At 43.7% G+C, this 14,686-nt stretch overlaps 1 protein-coding gene across 1 annotated transcript; it reads left to right on the top strand.

The window, feature by feature from the left end:
* Positions 1–3,097: 3,097 nt before the first annotated feature.
* On the top strand, positions 3,098–11,995 carry LOC309554548 (olfactory receptor 5AP2-like; the record flags this gene model as incomplete). The annotated part of the gene is made up of 2 exons (XM_082256288.1): positions 3,098–3,223; positions 11,285–11,995. The coding sequence occupies 2 exons, from the start codon at positions 3,098–3,100 to the stop codon at positions 11,993–11,995; spliced, it is 837 nt and encodes a 278-aa protein (XP_082112414.1).
* Positions 11,996–14,686: the final 2,691 nt, after the last annotated feature.

Below are 14,686 nucleotides of genomic sequence, written 5' to 3'. Positions count from 1 at the left end.
ATTTTGTACTCTTTAGTTTAAGTAAATCAACCTCATTGTAACATACAGGAAAATCTGTGTAATATAATAAGCGCCTCTAAGCAATAAAATAGGCTGGTCATCAATCGATCATTTTGCTTGTAGTGGGTACAAGTACTTGCATAATCTGTCTGATATACAAAGGGGTGCTGAAAACTTTTAGGCCCAACTGCAAAGGGAATGATCTAAAGCTATGAAACTTACATGCTACAGGCGGTCTGTATTTCATAAAATTCACCCCGAAGCAAAACACAATTGGCACATAATTTCCTACGTTTCTCGTTTCTTTAACCCTTCCAAAAGAAATTCTGATGTATGGTCACTGAAATGCTGCTCTGCTGATGCTATCACCGCTGAATCATTTGAACATTTCCTTTATTTCAAATTATGTTTAAGGTTTGAAAACGGCAAATAGTCAGATGGAGCAAGTGAACAGCGTGAATGGCCTGTGTACTAAGTCACCAAATTCTTTAAAACATCCTCACCAGTAGCAATCCTGCAACGAGAGAACACATTTCTCCAGCTTCCCTTGTCTTTTTTTCTTTCAAGCCCTCTTTTAATTAGCAGAGCACCTTAGAATCATATTCTGTAAATTGTTTGTCGCTTTTACAGTTAGTCAGTCATCAAAATACTTTACTAATCCCAAAAAACATGGCTTTTACCTTTCTTGCTGTCTTTTACACCTGCACATAATGACAAGTTCTCCTTGGGTCCCCAGACAGTTTTGTTCCTCTTTAGCATATACGTATAGGTTTATCTGAACTCCTACTGTCATGGTATACCCTATTTGTTTTTTTTCAAATCTTAAAAATATTACTTACTTTTCCATCTTTCTCTATTAGGGGTTGTTAAGCTTTCTATTTGAGGACCCACATAAGAAAATTGTCACCCTACTGGAACCCAAGAAGAACAATTTTACCAAAACTGCAGAAAAGTCCTACAAATATTAATTAACTGTAAAAAATAATAATAAAACACACATATATACACACACAGAAAATAATGCAGATCTTTTTGTATAATACATCATGGGGAAGGGTGGAAGAGTACAAATAGGCAGGGCTTTTTTTCAGAAGGAACGTGGCGGAACACAGTTCCGGTACCTTCAGTACTGAATGGTACTGTATTTAATGGCAAGGGGTGCTGGAGTGTGCGGGAGGGTCTATTGATACTGGCTGCTGGGGGATCTATCCTTGCTGGAGTGGATCTTTTTTTGCATGGTTGTTTATTGTTTCTGGAGAGGTCAATTGTTGCTGATTTGCTGGAGGGGGGCTTATGATGCTGGGAAGTCAATTGTTGCTGGATAGGACCTGCTTTTGAGGAAGGGGTCTATTGATGTTGGCTGCTGGCAGATCTGTGGTTGCTGGGGAGAGTCTATTGCTGGTGGATGCAAGGGATGCATTTTACTGTTTTTCTTGCTATTATTGCCAAATTCCATACAAATTACTTAGCACCACAAAATGACACGTGGCTCTGTATTCTCTAAAGGGGGCAGCACTGAGAGGTTGAGGGGTTGAATCAAGAAATGGTGCTCGGGGGTGGGTAGGGGCAGATACAAGAATTGACCCAGAAAGGGGGAGTTCCTGCAACTATTCTCTGAGAAAAAAAAGCCCTGCAAATAAGAACCCCTGCAGAACCTTGCCTAAATTGATGGTATGATACTAGCTGTCTACCCATATATACAAACTGATTCTGCCTCAAATGACTTGCCCTTTAACAACTAAAACAGTTTTTTAAGCTTGCCATCAAAGAATACCTCGCATCTTGTGCTTTTGTTTTGTGGATACCTTGTTAAAAATATGTTTTAGCCATTTTAAGCTTGGTTAAATTTAGGATTTTCAACATTAAAAACCTACCACCATATAAGCCATTGTGGGCGCTCTTCACCATTTTTGCAAACTTTAAGAAAGTCAAGAGAAATAAAACTATTGATGTATTTTTTTATTTATTTATTTTAGTAGTTGAGTTTTCCAACTTGTCCTGAGTCTTTTCACATCACAACCTTGGCTGGGTGGTTGAGTTGCTTCTGCTCCCTATAAATATTTGTGCTGTCAATCATAGTCAGTGTGCTATCACATACCATTGATCCGATGATTCTGCTTTTGGATACAAAGTCAATTGGTGAACCATCCCAAATATGCCAGTGACTTGGGTCCATACCCAAAGTTTAATAAACACTGGTTTATGTAAATTTGCATATATGTAGGCAGACAAATATTTAGACCAATAATGTATATATTAGTGTCTCATCTCTAATCCTGTTTCTCTGTTCCCCACTAAAATACATTTGCCTTCTCACTGTTATCACTGTTCTATGGTTTACTGGTTTCTCTCTGCTATTTGCTATTGTTCCACCAATATTTTGTGACCGCTTGGTATCACACTCTCCAACACTGGTCTTTTCTCACTTCAGCAAAGCAATTTTTTTTTGTTGGACAAGGCAATAGGACAGCAAATAGGTGAGAGGACCAATTTCTTGAAACATGGTAAATGTGCCGTAGTGGGGACTTGCCAAGGTAATTTTAACTCTTTCCTCCACCCATAGTAAAAGTACAGGAATGGACATTAAAATAAATATTGGCATACACAGAGTGATTAAAAAAAAATTAAATAAAAGTATTTAAGGAATCCTTAAATGTCTAAACTTTAAAGTATAGCTAGAAGTAGCTAAAGTATAGCTAAAGTAAGTAAGTATCAAAGTAAGTAAGTAATTGTTAGAGCCCCAGTTATTTTTGCTATTTGTGTTTTGTTGTGGAGATTTCCCTTCACGTCTGTTTCTGGTGTAAAAGAAAAACCCCTCTTAGCTTGCACCAGAACCAGTGCTCCCATGGGAGAATTTTCACTCTTCACTCCATCCAAATCTAAGAGAGACTTTTTGGCTTTATTTATGTATCCATTAATTTAAAATAGCTATTTCTATGAAAATATGTTATAATTACCTGATTTCCACCCTATTGTTATACTACTTTTGACAGGTGTACTTATCCATAATTTGCACAATCAGTCAGAGACATTTTATCTCCTAGGATTTGGTGAACAAAGCTCAGCACTCTTTCTGCTCTTTGCACTGTTTCTGTTAATGTATTTGGTCACTGTTTTTGGAAACCTCGGAATTACAGGGCTTATACTAACAAATAACCATCTTCAGAGCCCCATGTACTTTTTCCTTTTCAACCTAGCATTCATTGATCTTTTGTATTCCTCGGTAGGGTTGAGCGAACACCTAGATTTCCGTGTTCAGCAAAACGTAATTAAGAGCATGGCAAGTGCTCTGCAAACAAATGTGGATAGGGAAATAACTTAAAACAACAAAAAAAAACAGAAAAATAAAACAATGTTCTTCTTCATCTCTGAAGGACGAGGCCCATATGGAGTAGGAGGGAGGTTAAGGTGGTGGTGGATGTGGCGGTGACATAGGCGTGCGCACAGGGTGTGCTGGGTGTGCCTGGGCACACCCTAATCACCTAGGGCACATAGCATTGCCAGTGAGGAGATGGGAAAGATCTCCCTGGGACCTGCTCTGCTCTATTTCTCCTTGCCTACAGGTACATGGCCCCGATACATTACTCTCCCTGCTGGCAAACACATGCATGTGTATTTCAACTTTGGGGTGCACACCTTAATGCAATAGGCTGCGCACACCTATGGGCGGTGTAGGTGGAAGCGGCGGTGGAGGAGGACCAGGGCCGGATTAACAGCATCATGGGCTTGGTGCTGAGGATTTTGAAGGGCCTTAGGGCCGTGCCTTGCCATGCACCCAGAGGAGGAAGGGTGCAGCCATGCATGCCTAATTCAACATGGGATGCTGTCTCTGAAGCCCATAAACACATCCATGCATCGCCAACTGTCCCTCCTTGTCCGGCCTTCACGCTATGTGGGGAGGTTCTGAGGGTGCTGCCTGGGGAAGCGAGCATAGAAGCCAGACTTCTGTGTTTACAAGTGACAGAAGAGCGGTAACAGTGAATATGGCCAACCCGGGGCCTATATAAAAGGTAGGGGCCTGGAGCTGCAGCTCCAATAGCCCCTACATTAATCTGGCCCTGAGGAGGAGGACGAGGTAGCCAACACTGCTTCTTTTCACAAATTTTAAATGAGGGTACACCCCAAAAGAGTGAGAAAGAGCAAAAATGGAACAATGGGTGGGTAAGGTCGGTATCCATTGCTATTCTGCATAAGGTACGGAAAAGTCCCGTGGGATCCATGCCTGGTTCATTTTAATGAACGTGAGCTTGTCCACATTGTCTCTGGACAGGCGGCTGCGCTTGTCTGTTATAACGCCCCCAGCCGTGCTAAATACCCGTTCAGATAATACACTGGCTGCAGGGCACGCCAGCACCTCCAAGGCGTAAAGGGCAAGCTCAGGCCATGTGCCCAATTTGGAGACCCAGAAGTTGAAGGGGGCAGACCCGTCATTCACTACATGTAGGCGTGTGCACACATACTGCTCCACCATGTTGGTAAAATGCTGCCTCCTGCTAAGACGTTCCATCTGAGCTGCTGGTGCTGCTGTTTGTTGTGGCGTGCTGACAAAGCTTTTCCACATTTCGGCCATGCTAACCCTGCCTTCTGAGGTGCTGGCGGTGCCCTGGTTGCGTTGGCGACCTCCTCCTCCTCCTCCTCTGCCTTGTGCTTCCACTGTGGCCCCGCTGTCAGATGGGAATGCCAGCAGCATGGCGTCTACCAGCGTGCGCTTGTACTCGCGCATCTTGCGATCGCGCTCCAGTGAGTGAATTAAGGACGGTACGTTGTCCTTGTAACGGGGATCCAGCAGCGTGGCCACCCAGTAATCAGCACAAGTTAGAATGTGGGCAACTCGGCGGTCGTTGTGGAGACACTGCAGCATGTAATCGCTCATGTGTGCCAGGCTGCCCAGAGGCAACGAAAGGCTGTCCTCTGTGGGAGGTGTATGGTCCGTGTCCTCTGTATCCCCCCAGCCACGCACCAGTGATGGCCATGAGCTGGCCTGGGTGCCACCCTGCTGTGAACATGGTTCCATCTCCTCCTCCAGCTCCTCCTCCTCCTCATCCTCCTCATCCTCCAGAACTGTGCCCCTGCTGGACAATTGCGTCCCTGGCGTTTGCGTGTGCAGGAACCCACCCTCGGAGCCCCTTGCGAATGACTGCCCTGAAAGCCTTGGAAATGTTACCTCTTCATCCTCCTCCTCCTCCTCATCCTGTGCCACATCCTCTTCCATCATCGCCCGAATTGTTTTTTCAAGGAGGCATAGAAGTGGGATAGTTAAGCTGAGAACGGCGTCATTGCCACTGGCCATGTTGGTGGAGTACTCAAAACAGCGCAACAAGGCACACAGGTCTCGCATGGAGGCCCAGTTAAATTAAATAGCGGAATAGAAAATATGATCCAAAAAAAGTGTATGTATATCACACGTACACAACCACACTAGGCCCCAATTACTATTGTTTGTACCCCTAAAAGGCTAGATGAGGAGTAGGGGGAGTATGGAACAGGCAGCACCCTCAAACCTTCAGAAGTATGAGATGAACCCCAACAACTTGGAAAGGTGGATCTCTCTCACACGTACCGACACAGACTATCCCGCAATTCAATTGATCCTCAAAGGTTTTTATTGAATAGCGGAATAGGAAATATGATCAAAAAAAGTGTATGTATCTCGCACGTACACAACCACACTAGGCCCCAATTACTATTGTTTGTACCCCTAAAAGGCTAGATGAGGAGTAGGGGGGGTATGGAACAGGCAGCACCCTCAAACCTTCAGAAGTATGAGATGAACCCCAACAACTTGGAAAGGTGGATCTCTCTCACACGTACCGACACAGACTATCCCGCAATTCAATTGATCCTCAAAGGTTTTTATTGAATAGCGGAATAGGAAATATGATCAAAAAAAGTGTATGTATCTCGCACGTACACAACCACACTAGGCCCCAATTACTATTGTTTGTACCCCTAAAAGGCTAGATGAGGAGTAGGGGGGGTATGGAACAGGCAGCACCCTCAAACCTTCAGAAGTATGAGATGAACCCCAACAACTTGGAAAGGTGGATCTCTCTCACACGTACCGACACAGACTATCCCGCAATTCAATTGATCCTCAAAGGTTTTTATTGAATAGCGGAATAGGAAATATGATCAAAAAAAGTGTATGTATCTCGCACGTACACAACCACACTAGGCCCCAATTACTATTGTTTGTACCCCTAAAAGGCTAGATGAGGAGTAGGGGGGGTATGGAACAGGCAGCACCCTCAAACCTTCAGAAGTATGAGATGAACCCCAACAACTTGGAAAGGTGGATCTCTCTCACACGTACCGACACAGACTATCCCGCAATTCAATTGATCCTCAAAGGTTTTTATTGAATAGCGGAATAGGAAATATGATCAAAAAAAGTGTATGTATCTCGCACGTACACAACCACACTAGGCCCCAATTACTATTGTTTGTACCCCTAAAAGGCTAGATGAGGAGTAGGGGGGGTATGGAACAGGCAGCACCCTCAAACCTTCAGAAGTATGAGATGAACCCCAACAACTTGGAAAGGTGGATCTCTCTCACACGTACCGACACAGACTATCCCGCAATTCAATTGATCCTCAAAGGTTTTTATTGAATAGCGGAATAGGAAATATGATCAAAAAAAGTGTATGTATCTCGCACGTACACAACCACACTAGGCCCCAATTACTATTGTTTGTACCCCTAAAAGGCTAGATGAGGAGTAGGGGGGGTATGGAACAGGCAGCACCCTCAAACCTTCAGAAGTATGAGATGAACCCCAACAACTTGGAAAGGTGGATCTCTCTCACACGTACCGACACAGACTATCCCGCAATTCAATTGATCCTCAAAGGTTTTTATTGAATAGCGGAATAGGAAATATGATCAAAAAAAGTGTATGTATCTCGCACGTACACAACCACACTAGGCCCCAATTACTATTGTTTGTACCCCTAAAAGGCTAGATGAGGAGTAGGGGGGGTATGGAACAGGCAGCACCCTCAAACCTTCAGAAGTATGAGATGAACCCCAACAACTTGGAAAGGTGGATCTCTCTCACACGTACCGACACAGACTATCCCGCAATTCAATTGATCCTCAAAGGTTTTTATTGAATAGCGGAATAGGAAATATGATCAAAAAAAGTGTATGTATCTCGCACGTACACAACCACACTAGGCCCCAATTACTATTGTTTGTACCCCTAAAAGGCTAGATGAGGAGTAGGGGGGGTATGGAACAGGCAGCACCCTCAAACCTTCAGAAGTATGAGATGAACCCCAACAACTTGGAAAGGTGGATCTCTCTCACACGTACCGACACAGACTATCCCGCAATTCAATTGATCCTCAAAGGTTTTTATTGAATAGCGGAATAGGAAATATGATCAAAAAAAGTGTATGTATCTCGCACGTACACAGCCACACTAGGCCCCAATTACTATTGTTTGTACCCCTAAAAGGCTAGGAGTAGGGGGAGTATGGAACAGGCAGCACCCTCAAACCTTCAGAAGTATGAGATGAACCCCAACAACTTGGAAAGGTGGATCTCTCTCACACGTACCAACACAGACTATCCCCCAATTTAACTGATCCCCAAAGGTTTTTGATTAAATAGCGGAATAGAAAATATGATCCCAAAAAAGTGTATGTATATCACACGTACACAACCACACTAGGCCCCAATTACTATTGTTTGTACCCCTAAAAGGCTAGGAGTAGGGGGAGTATGGAACAGGCAGCACCCTCAAACCTTCAGAAGTATGAGATGAACCTCAACAACTTGGAAAGGTGGATCTCTCTCACACGTACCAACACAGACTATCCCCCAATTTAACTGATCCCCAAAGGTTTTTGATTAAATAGCGGAATAGAAAATATGATCCCAAAAAAGTGTATGTATATCACACGTACACAACCACACTAGGCCCCAATTACTATTGTTTGTACCCCTAAAAGGCTAGGAGTAGGGGGAGTATGGAACAGGCAGCACCCTCAAACCTTCAGAAGTATGAGATGAACCTCAACAACTTGGAAAGGTGGATCTCTCTCACACGTACCAACACAGACTATCCCCCAATTTAACTGATCCCCAAAGGTTTTTGATTAAATAGCGGAATAGAAAATATGATCCCAAAAAAGTGTATGTATATCACACGTACACAACCACACTAGGCCCCAATTACTATTGTTTGTACCCCTAAAAGGCTAGGAGTAGGGGGAGTATGGAACAGGCAGCACCCTCAAACCTTCAGAAGTATGAGATGAACCCCAACAACTTGGAAAGGTGGATCTCTCTCACACGTACCAACACAGACTATCCCCCAATTTAACTGATCCCCAAAGGTTTTTGATTAAATAGCGGAATAGAAAATATGATCCCAAAAAAGTGTATGTATATCACACGTACACAACCACACTAGGCCCCAATTACTATTGTTTGTACCCCTAAAAGGCTAGGAGTAGGGGGAGTATGGAACAGGCAGCACCCTCAAACCTTCAGAAGTATGAGATGAACCCCAACAACTTGGAAAGGTGGATCTCTCTCACACGTACCAACACAGACTATCCCCCAATTTAACTGATCCCCAAAGGTTTTTGATTAAATAGCGGAATAGAAAATATGATCCCAAAAAAGTGTATGTATATCACACGTACACAACCACACTAGGCCCCAATTACTATTGTTTGTACCCCTAAAAGGCTAGGAGTAGGGGGAGTATGGAACAGGCAGCACCCTCAAACCTTCAGAAGTATGAGATGAACCCCAACAACTTGGAAAGGTGGATCTCTCTCACACGTACCAACACAGACTATCCCCCAATTTAACTGATCCCCAAAGGTTTTTGATTAAATAGCGGAATAGAAAATATGATCCCAAAAAAGTGTATGTATATCACACGTACACAACCACACTAGGCCCCAATTACTATTGTTTGTACCCCTAAAAGGCTAGGAGTAGGGGGAGTATGGAACAGGCAGCACCCTCAAACCTTCAGAAGTATGAGATGAACCTCAACAACTTGGAAAGGTGGATCTCTCTCACACGTACCAACACAGACTATCCCCCAATTTAACTGATCCCCAAAGGTTTTTGATTAAATAGCGGAATAGAAAATATGATCCCAAAAAAGTGTATGTATATCACACGTACACAACCACACTAGGCCCCAATTACTATTGTTTGTACCCCTAAAAGGCTAGGAGTAGGGGAAGTATGGAACAGGCAGCACCCTCAAACCTTCAGAAGTATGAGATGAACCTCAACAACTTGGAAAGGTGGATCTCTCTCACACGTACCAACACAGACTATCCCCCAATTTAACTGATCCCCAAAGGTTTTTGATTAAATAGCGGAATAGAAAATATGATCCCAAAAAAGTGTATGTATATCACACGTACACAACCACACTAGGCCCCAATTACTATTGTTTGTACCCCTAAAAGGCTAGGAGTAGGGGGAGTATGGAACAGGCAGCACCCTCAAACCTTCAGAAGTATGAGATGAACCCCAACAACTTGGAAAGGTGGATCTCTCTCACACGTACCAACACAGACTATCCCCCAATTTAACTGATCCCCAAAGGTTTTTGATTAAATAGCGGAATAGAAAATATGATCCCAAAAAAGTGTATGTATATCACACGTACACAACCACACTAGGCCCCAATTACTATTGTTTGTACCCCTAAAAGGCTAGATGAGGAGTAGGGGGAGTATGGAACAGGCAGCACCCTCAAACCTTCAGTATGAGATTGTGTTCACTGTACCCCACAAAGATTGAGTTCACTGCACCCCACAATGATTGTGTTCACTGCACCCCACAAAGATTGTGTTCACTGCACCTCACAAAGATTGTGTTCACTGTACCCCCCAAAGATTGTGTTCACTGCACCCCACAAAGATTCTGTTCACTGTACCCCACAAAGATTGTGTTCACTGCACCCCAAAAAGATTGTGTTCACTGCACCCCAAAAAGGATGTTGTTCACTGCACCCCAAAAAGGATGTTGTTCACTCCACCCCAAAAAGATTGTGTTCACTGCACCCCACAAAGATTGTGTTCACTGCACCCCAAAAAGATTGTGTTCACTGCACCCCAAAAATGATTTTGTTCACTGCACCCCAAAAAGGATTTTGTTCACTGCACCCCAAAAAGGATGTTGTTCACTCCACCCCAAAAAGATTGTGTTCACTGCACCCCAAAAAGATTGTGTTCACTGCACCCCACAAAGGATTTTGTTCACTGCACCCCAAAAAGATTGTGTTCACTGCACCCCAAAAAGGATGTTGTTCACTGCACCCCAAAAAGGATTTTGTTCACTGCACCCCAAAAAGATTGTGTTCACTGCACCCCACAAAGGATTTTGTTCACTGCACCCCACAAAGATTGTGTTCACTGCACACCAAAAAGGATTGTGTTCACTGCACCCCAAAAAGATTTTGTTCACTGCACCCCAAAAAGATTGTGTTCACTGCAGCCCAAAAAGATTGTGTTCACTGCAGCCCAAAAAGATTGTGTTCACTGCAGCCCAAAAAGATTGTGTTCACTGCAGCCCAAAAAGATTGTGTTCACTGCAGCTCACACACAGAAAAATGGATGTGGATCACTGACACCTGCCTATCTCCAATCCCACACCACACAGCAATATCGATTGTAGTTTGTAGAACACAGTTTCCCTAAAATTCAGCAGACTCTGTCCCTAACAGGATTGAGAAGAGATCGTAGATCAGGATTGAGTGCAGACCCCACCCCCCACACAGCAATATCGATTGTAGTTTGTAGAAGACACTGACCCTATATAATTCAGCAGACTCTATCCCTAAAATGCCTACAACTCGCCCTGCCTAAACACTCCGACCTGTCCCTCAATTCTATCCGGACACAAATGGTTTTTTCCTGCCTATCTTTCCCTAATCAGCAGCCAGCACGTTGATGTGTGCTCTGTCCCTGAATCTAAGCAGCATAATGACGCCGCTGCGGCTGCCTCGAACTTATAAAGACTTGGTCACATGCTTCAGACGGCCAATCACAGCTACTGAGACATTTGCAGGCATGGCTGGGATGGCTTAAGGCACACCAGTTAAACGATTGTTGATTGGCTGTTGAAAGCCCGCCATGAAAAGAGCGCCAAAGCATGCAAAACCCGGAAATAAAACGACCGAACACGGATTTTTACCCGAACATACAGTAAAGTGTCCGTGTCCGTGTTCGGGTACAAAAAATCCAATTATTCGGTACGAACACGAATAATACAGTCCGTGTTCGCTCAACACTATTCCTCGGGTATTACACCTAAAATGCTGGCTGACTTGATTTCAGCAGAAAAGAGTATATCTTACTTGGGATGTGCCTCCCAAATGTACTTCTTTATTGCCCTTGGGAGCACTGAAAGTTTTCTTCTCGCTGTAATGGCAATAGATCGCTATGCAGCAATATGTAACCCACTTCTCTATCTAAGGATTATGACTAAAGAAAAATGTCTTAAGTTACTGAGTGGTTCTTACTTTGGTGGCTTTCTTCATTCTTTAATACAGACATGCTGCACATTTCGCCTTTCATTTTGTAGCTCCCATGAAATTGATCACTTCCTTTGTGATATTCCACCTTTACTAAAGCTCTCCTGTATGGATACTTTCACAAATGAGCTTATTCTGTCATTATTTGCATCCTTTGTAGCAGTCGGCTCTGTTATTGTAATAGTTATTTCTTATACTTCTATTTTACGTGCTGTTTTTAGAAGTCGTTCTTTACAGGGAAGACGAAAAGCATTCTCCACCTGTGGCTCTCATTTCATTTGTGTCATTCTTTTCTATAGCACAATTCTCTTTACGTATCTAAGACCAAGCTCAATATATTCTTTACAACAAGACAAGATTATCTCAGTAGTGTATACAATGGTTATCCCAATGCTGAACCCTCTTATTTACAGTTTGAGAAATCAAGAAATTAAGCTTGCTCTGAGGAATTTTATTAAAATGTTTAGAAATGCATAGTTTTAGAGATTGGTGTGCTAAAAAAGAACACATTATGCTGCATTATTTTAGAATTTTACATTTTTGCAGTATTCCTATCAAGGGTACCCTCAAGTTTTGATGCTTTTATTAGCTAAGTGATTTCATTCATTACAAAGATGTGTGGCTTATAGCGAATAAAAATGGTAAACCCTTTAATTTTCAAATCAATTACTGAACGTATTAGACAGCCAGAGAATTGAAACTGAACAGGTAGAACTTCTAAGGATTGCACAACCCTGTTAATGTTTTTGAAAGAAATAGTTACTTGAGTGTAGTAGGATGCTACCAAATGCAAACCCTTGTGGGTTATATTTGCTTTAAACTAGTGTAGCAGGTTTTCCAGGCATTGGGCCTTATATGGGTCTGTCATTGTTACCAGTGACACCTATAGCCCTTTTAAGCTGAATACCCAAGTGTGAGAGTTGAGACAATGACCATTCCGGCATCTTTGGTTTGTTTTGTTTATTTGAAAATGGGGATGGGATGGGATCTGGCTCAACTAGGTACAACTGGGACACTTTGCAGGAGATCTTCCTCAAATCAGGAGAAAAAGGTACCGGTTGCTGGGTAGCAAAAGAGTCAGTTGTTGCAGTGCGACCTTTCTCAATGTGCTATCTTTAACCATGCCTACCATGTGATCGTTTGTCAAAGTCTCCTGAGGGGAGGTCATGAGGCAGACACTTCATTCCCCCAGGGATTACCGGTATTATGGGAAGGTTAAAAAGACTTGTGCAAGTCTGACTGAAACACAGTAGAGATGCATCAACTAAGCTGAATAAAATTACTGAGTTCCAGAGGTTCAAATTAGTGCCTTATCTTTGATATAGATGTGTATATCAGTGTTGCTGTGGGAAATGTGTGCGATTTGGAATTGGAAGATGGAAGCTGGGTATGATGTAGCAAACAACTATAAGTGACTATACTGAGTGAAGATAGTATGCCTCTCAGGTCTAGGGCCTAAGCTGAGTAGTCAGAGTGGACTTCTTGAGGAGAAAGTAAGAGATCTCTGGCGATGAATAATAAGACCAATAGGTGTAAACTAGTCTGTGTCTGCAGAGTGTGATGCTGAATTTCAAAAGCCCCAGATACTTAAAGCGGAGTTCCAGACACAAAATCGACATTATCGATTTTGGGCCATCCGCTTGCTTTTGGTCACGTGAAAAAGAAATGGATAGTTACGATTTTTTTTTTGTTTACTTACCTTGTTATTGAATAAAAATATACTCACCTTTCTTCCACTTCCTCCCTCTGCGGCCGCGGCCCGCGCCGTCACTCCCTCTTTGCATTGATTCCTGGGAGCTGAACGCCATCGCTCCCAGGAATCAATGCGCCTGCACCGGCCCCGCTCGTCACTTCTGATGTGGGCGGTCATTCCCTGCTAAACAGCTTCTGGGCTTGCACAGAAGCTGTGGAGGGATGACACGCTCGCACCGGAAGTCACGAGCGAGGCCGGTGCAGGCGCATTCTGGGAGAAGAGGACACGGAAGAGGACGTAGAAGAGGACGCGCTGGCTTCAGCTGCCCACATCCGAGATGGCAGTGCTGGAGAAGAAATTTTCAAGGTAAGTATTTCTTCTAAAAGGTAAGTGCGACCCGGGACAGTACAGAGGCTATCCATTGTGGAATGTACTAGCCCTGACTGTCCCGGGGATATTTTTATCTAAATTTCACCCCTGAGGCCAGAACTCCGCTTTAATTGAGGCACTGTTAAAATCACTGCTCCTCGCCAAACTGAATTTTTTAACTTAACCTCTACCTTCTTTTCGGTTTAGTACATGTCCCCTGGGGCAGTGCCCAGCCCTGGTGCCATTTGTTAGTCAATAGGGATGATCGAACGGTTCGGGTCGACCATCGGTTTGACCCGAACATTGGCTGTTCGAAATTCGGCCGAATGTCGAACTTTTTGTGGTAAAAGCTCGGAATTCGGCCACCAGAACCGCCCAAAATGCAATGGGACAGGAACTGGGCTTTAAAAGAGTGTGATTGGCCCAGAAACGTCAGTAAAAGCCAATTGAGGGGGCAGGAGTCTGCTAGGAATGTGATTGGAGTGACTACGGGGTCCAGAGGCCAATCAGTAGTGAATACGCCCCCCAGTTTATAACATAGCCCCGCCAAACCTCTAACACTGTAATACAGGGGCTGTGGAAGAGAGTGGAAGCATTTGTGTTACTCCTGCTGTATGGAGCTGTTCTTTTAGTGTGAGGAAAGGGATATGCAGTGTAGTTAGGGTACTATATACCACTATAGTTAGATTCAATAATCTAGTTTCTGTAGGGATACCTTTAAGTGTCAGGGTGACCGTAGTGTAATTAGGTGACCTGACTCTGCCATGTCAGGGTGACCGTTGTGTAGTTTAGGGTGAACTGACTCTGCCATGCCAGGGTGACCGAACTCTTCCATGTCAGGGTGACTGTAGTGTAGTTTAGCTGACTCTGCCTGCCAATGCAATACCAGGGTGACCAAACACTTCCATGTCAGGGTGACCGTAGTGTTGTTTAGCTGACTCTGCCTGCCAATGCCATATCAGGGTGACCAAACTCTTCCATGTCAGGGTGACCGTAGTGTCGTTTAGCTGACTCTGCCTGCCAATGCCATATCAGGGTGACCAAACTCTTCCATGTCAGTGTGACCGTAGTGTAGTTTAGCTGACTCTACCTGCCAATGCCATACC

The sequence above is a fragment of the Pelophylax lessonae genome (genome assembly GCF_965119305.1).
Source record: "Pelophylax lessonae genome assembly, chromosome: 4".
In the NCBI taxonomy this organism is placed as follows: Eukaryota; Metazoa; Chordata; class Amphibia; order Anura; family Ranidae; genus Pelophylax; species Pelophylax lessonae.
Note: the sequence above shows the minus strand (reverse complement) of the source record. Positions and strands in the feature narration are given on the sequence as shown.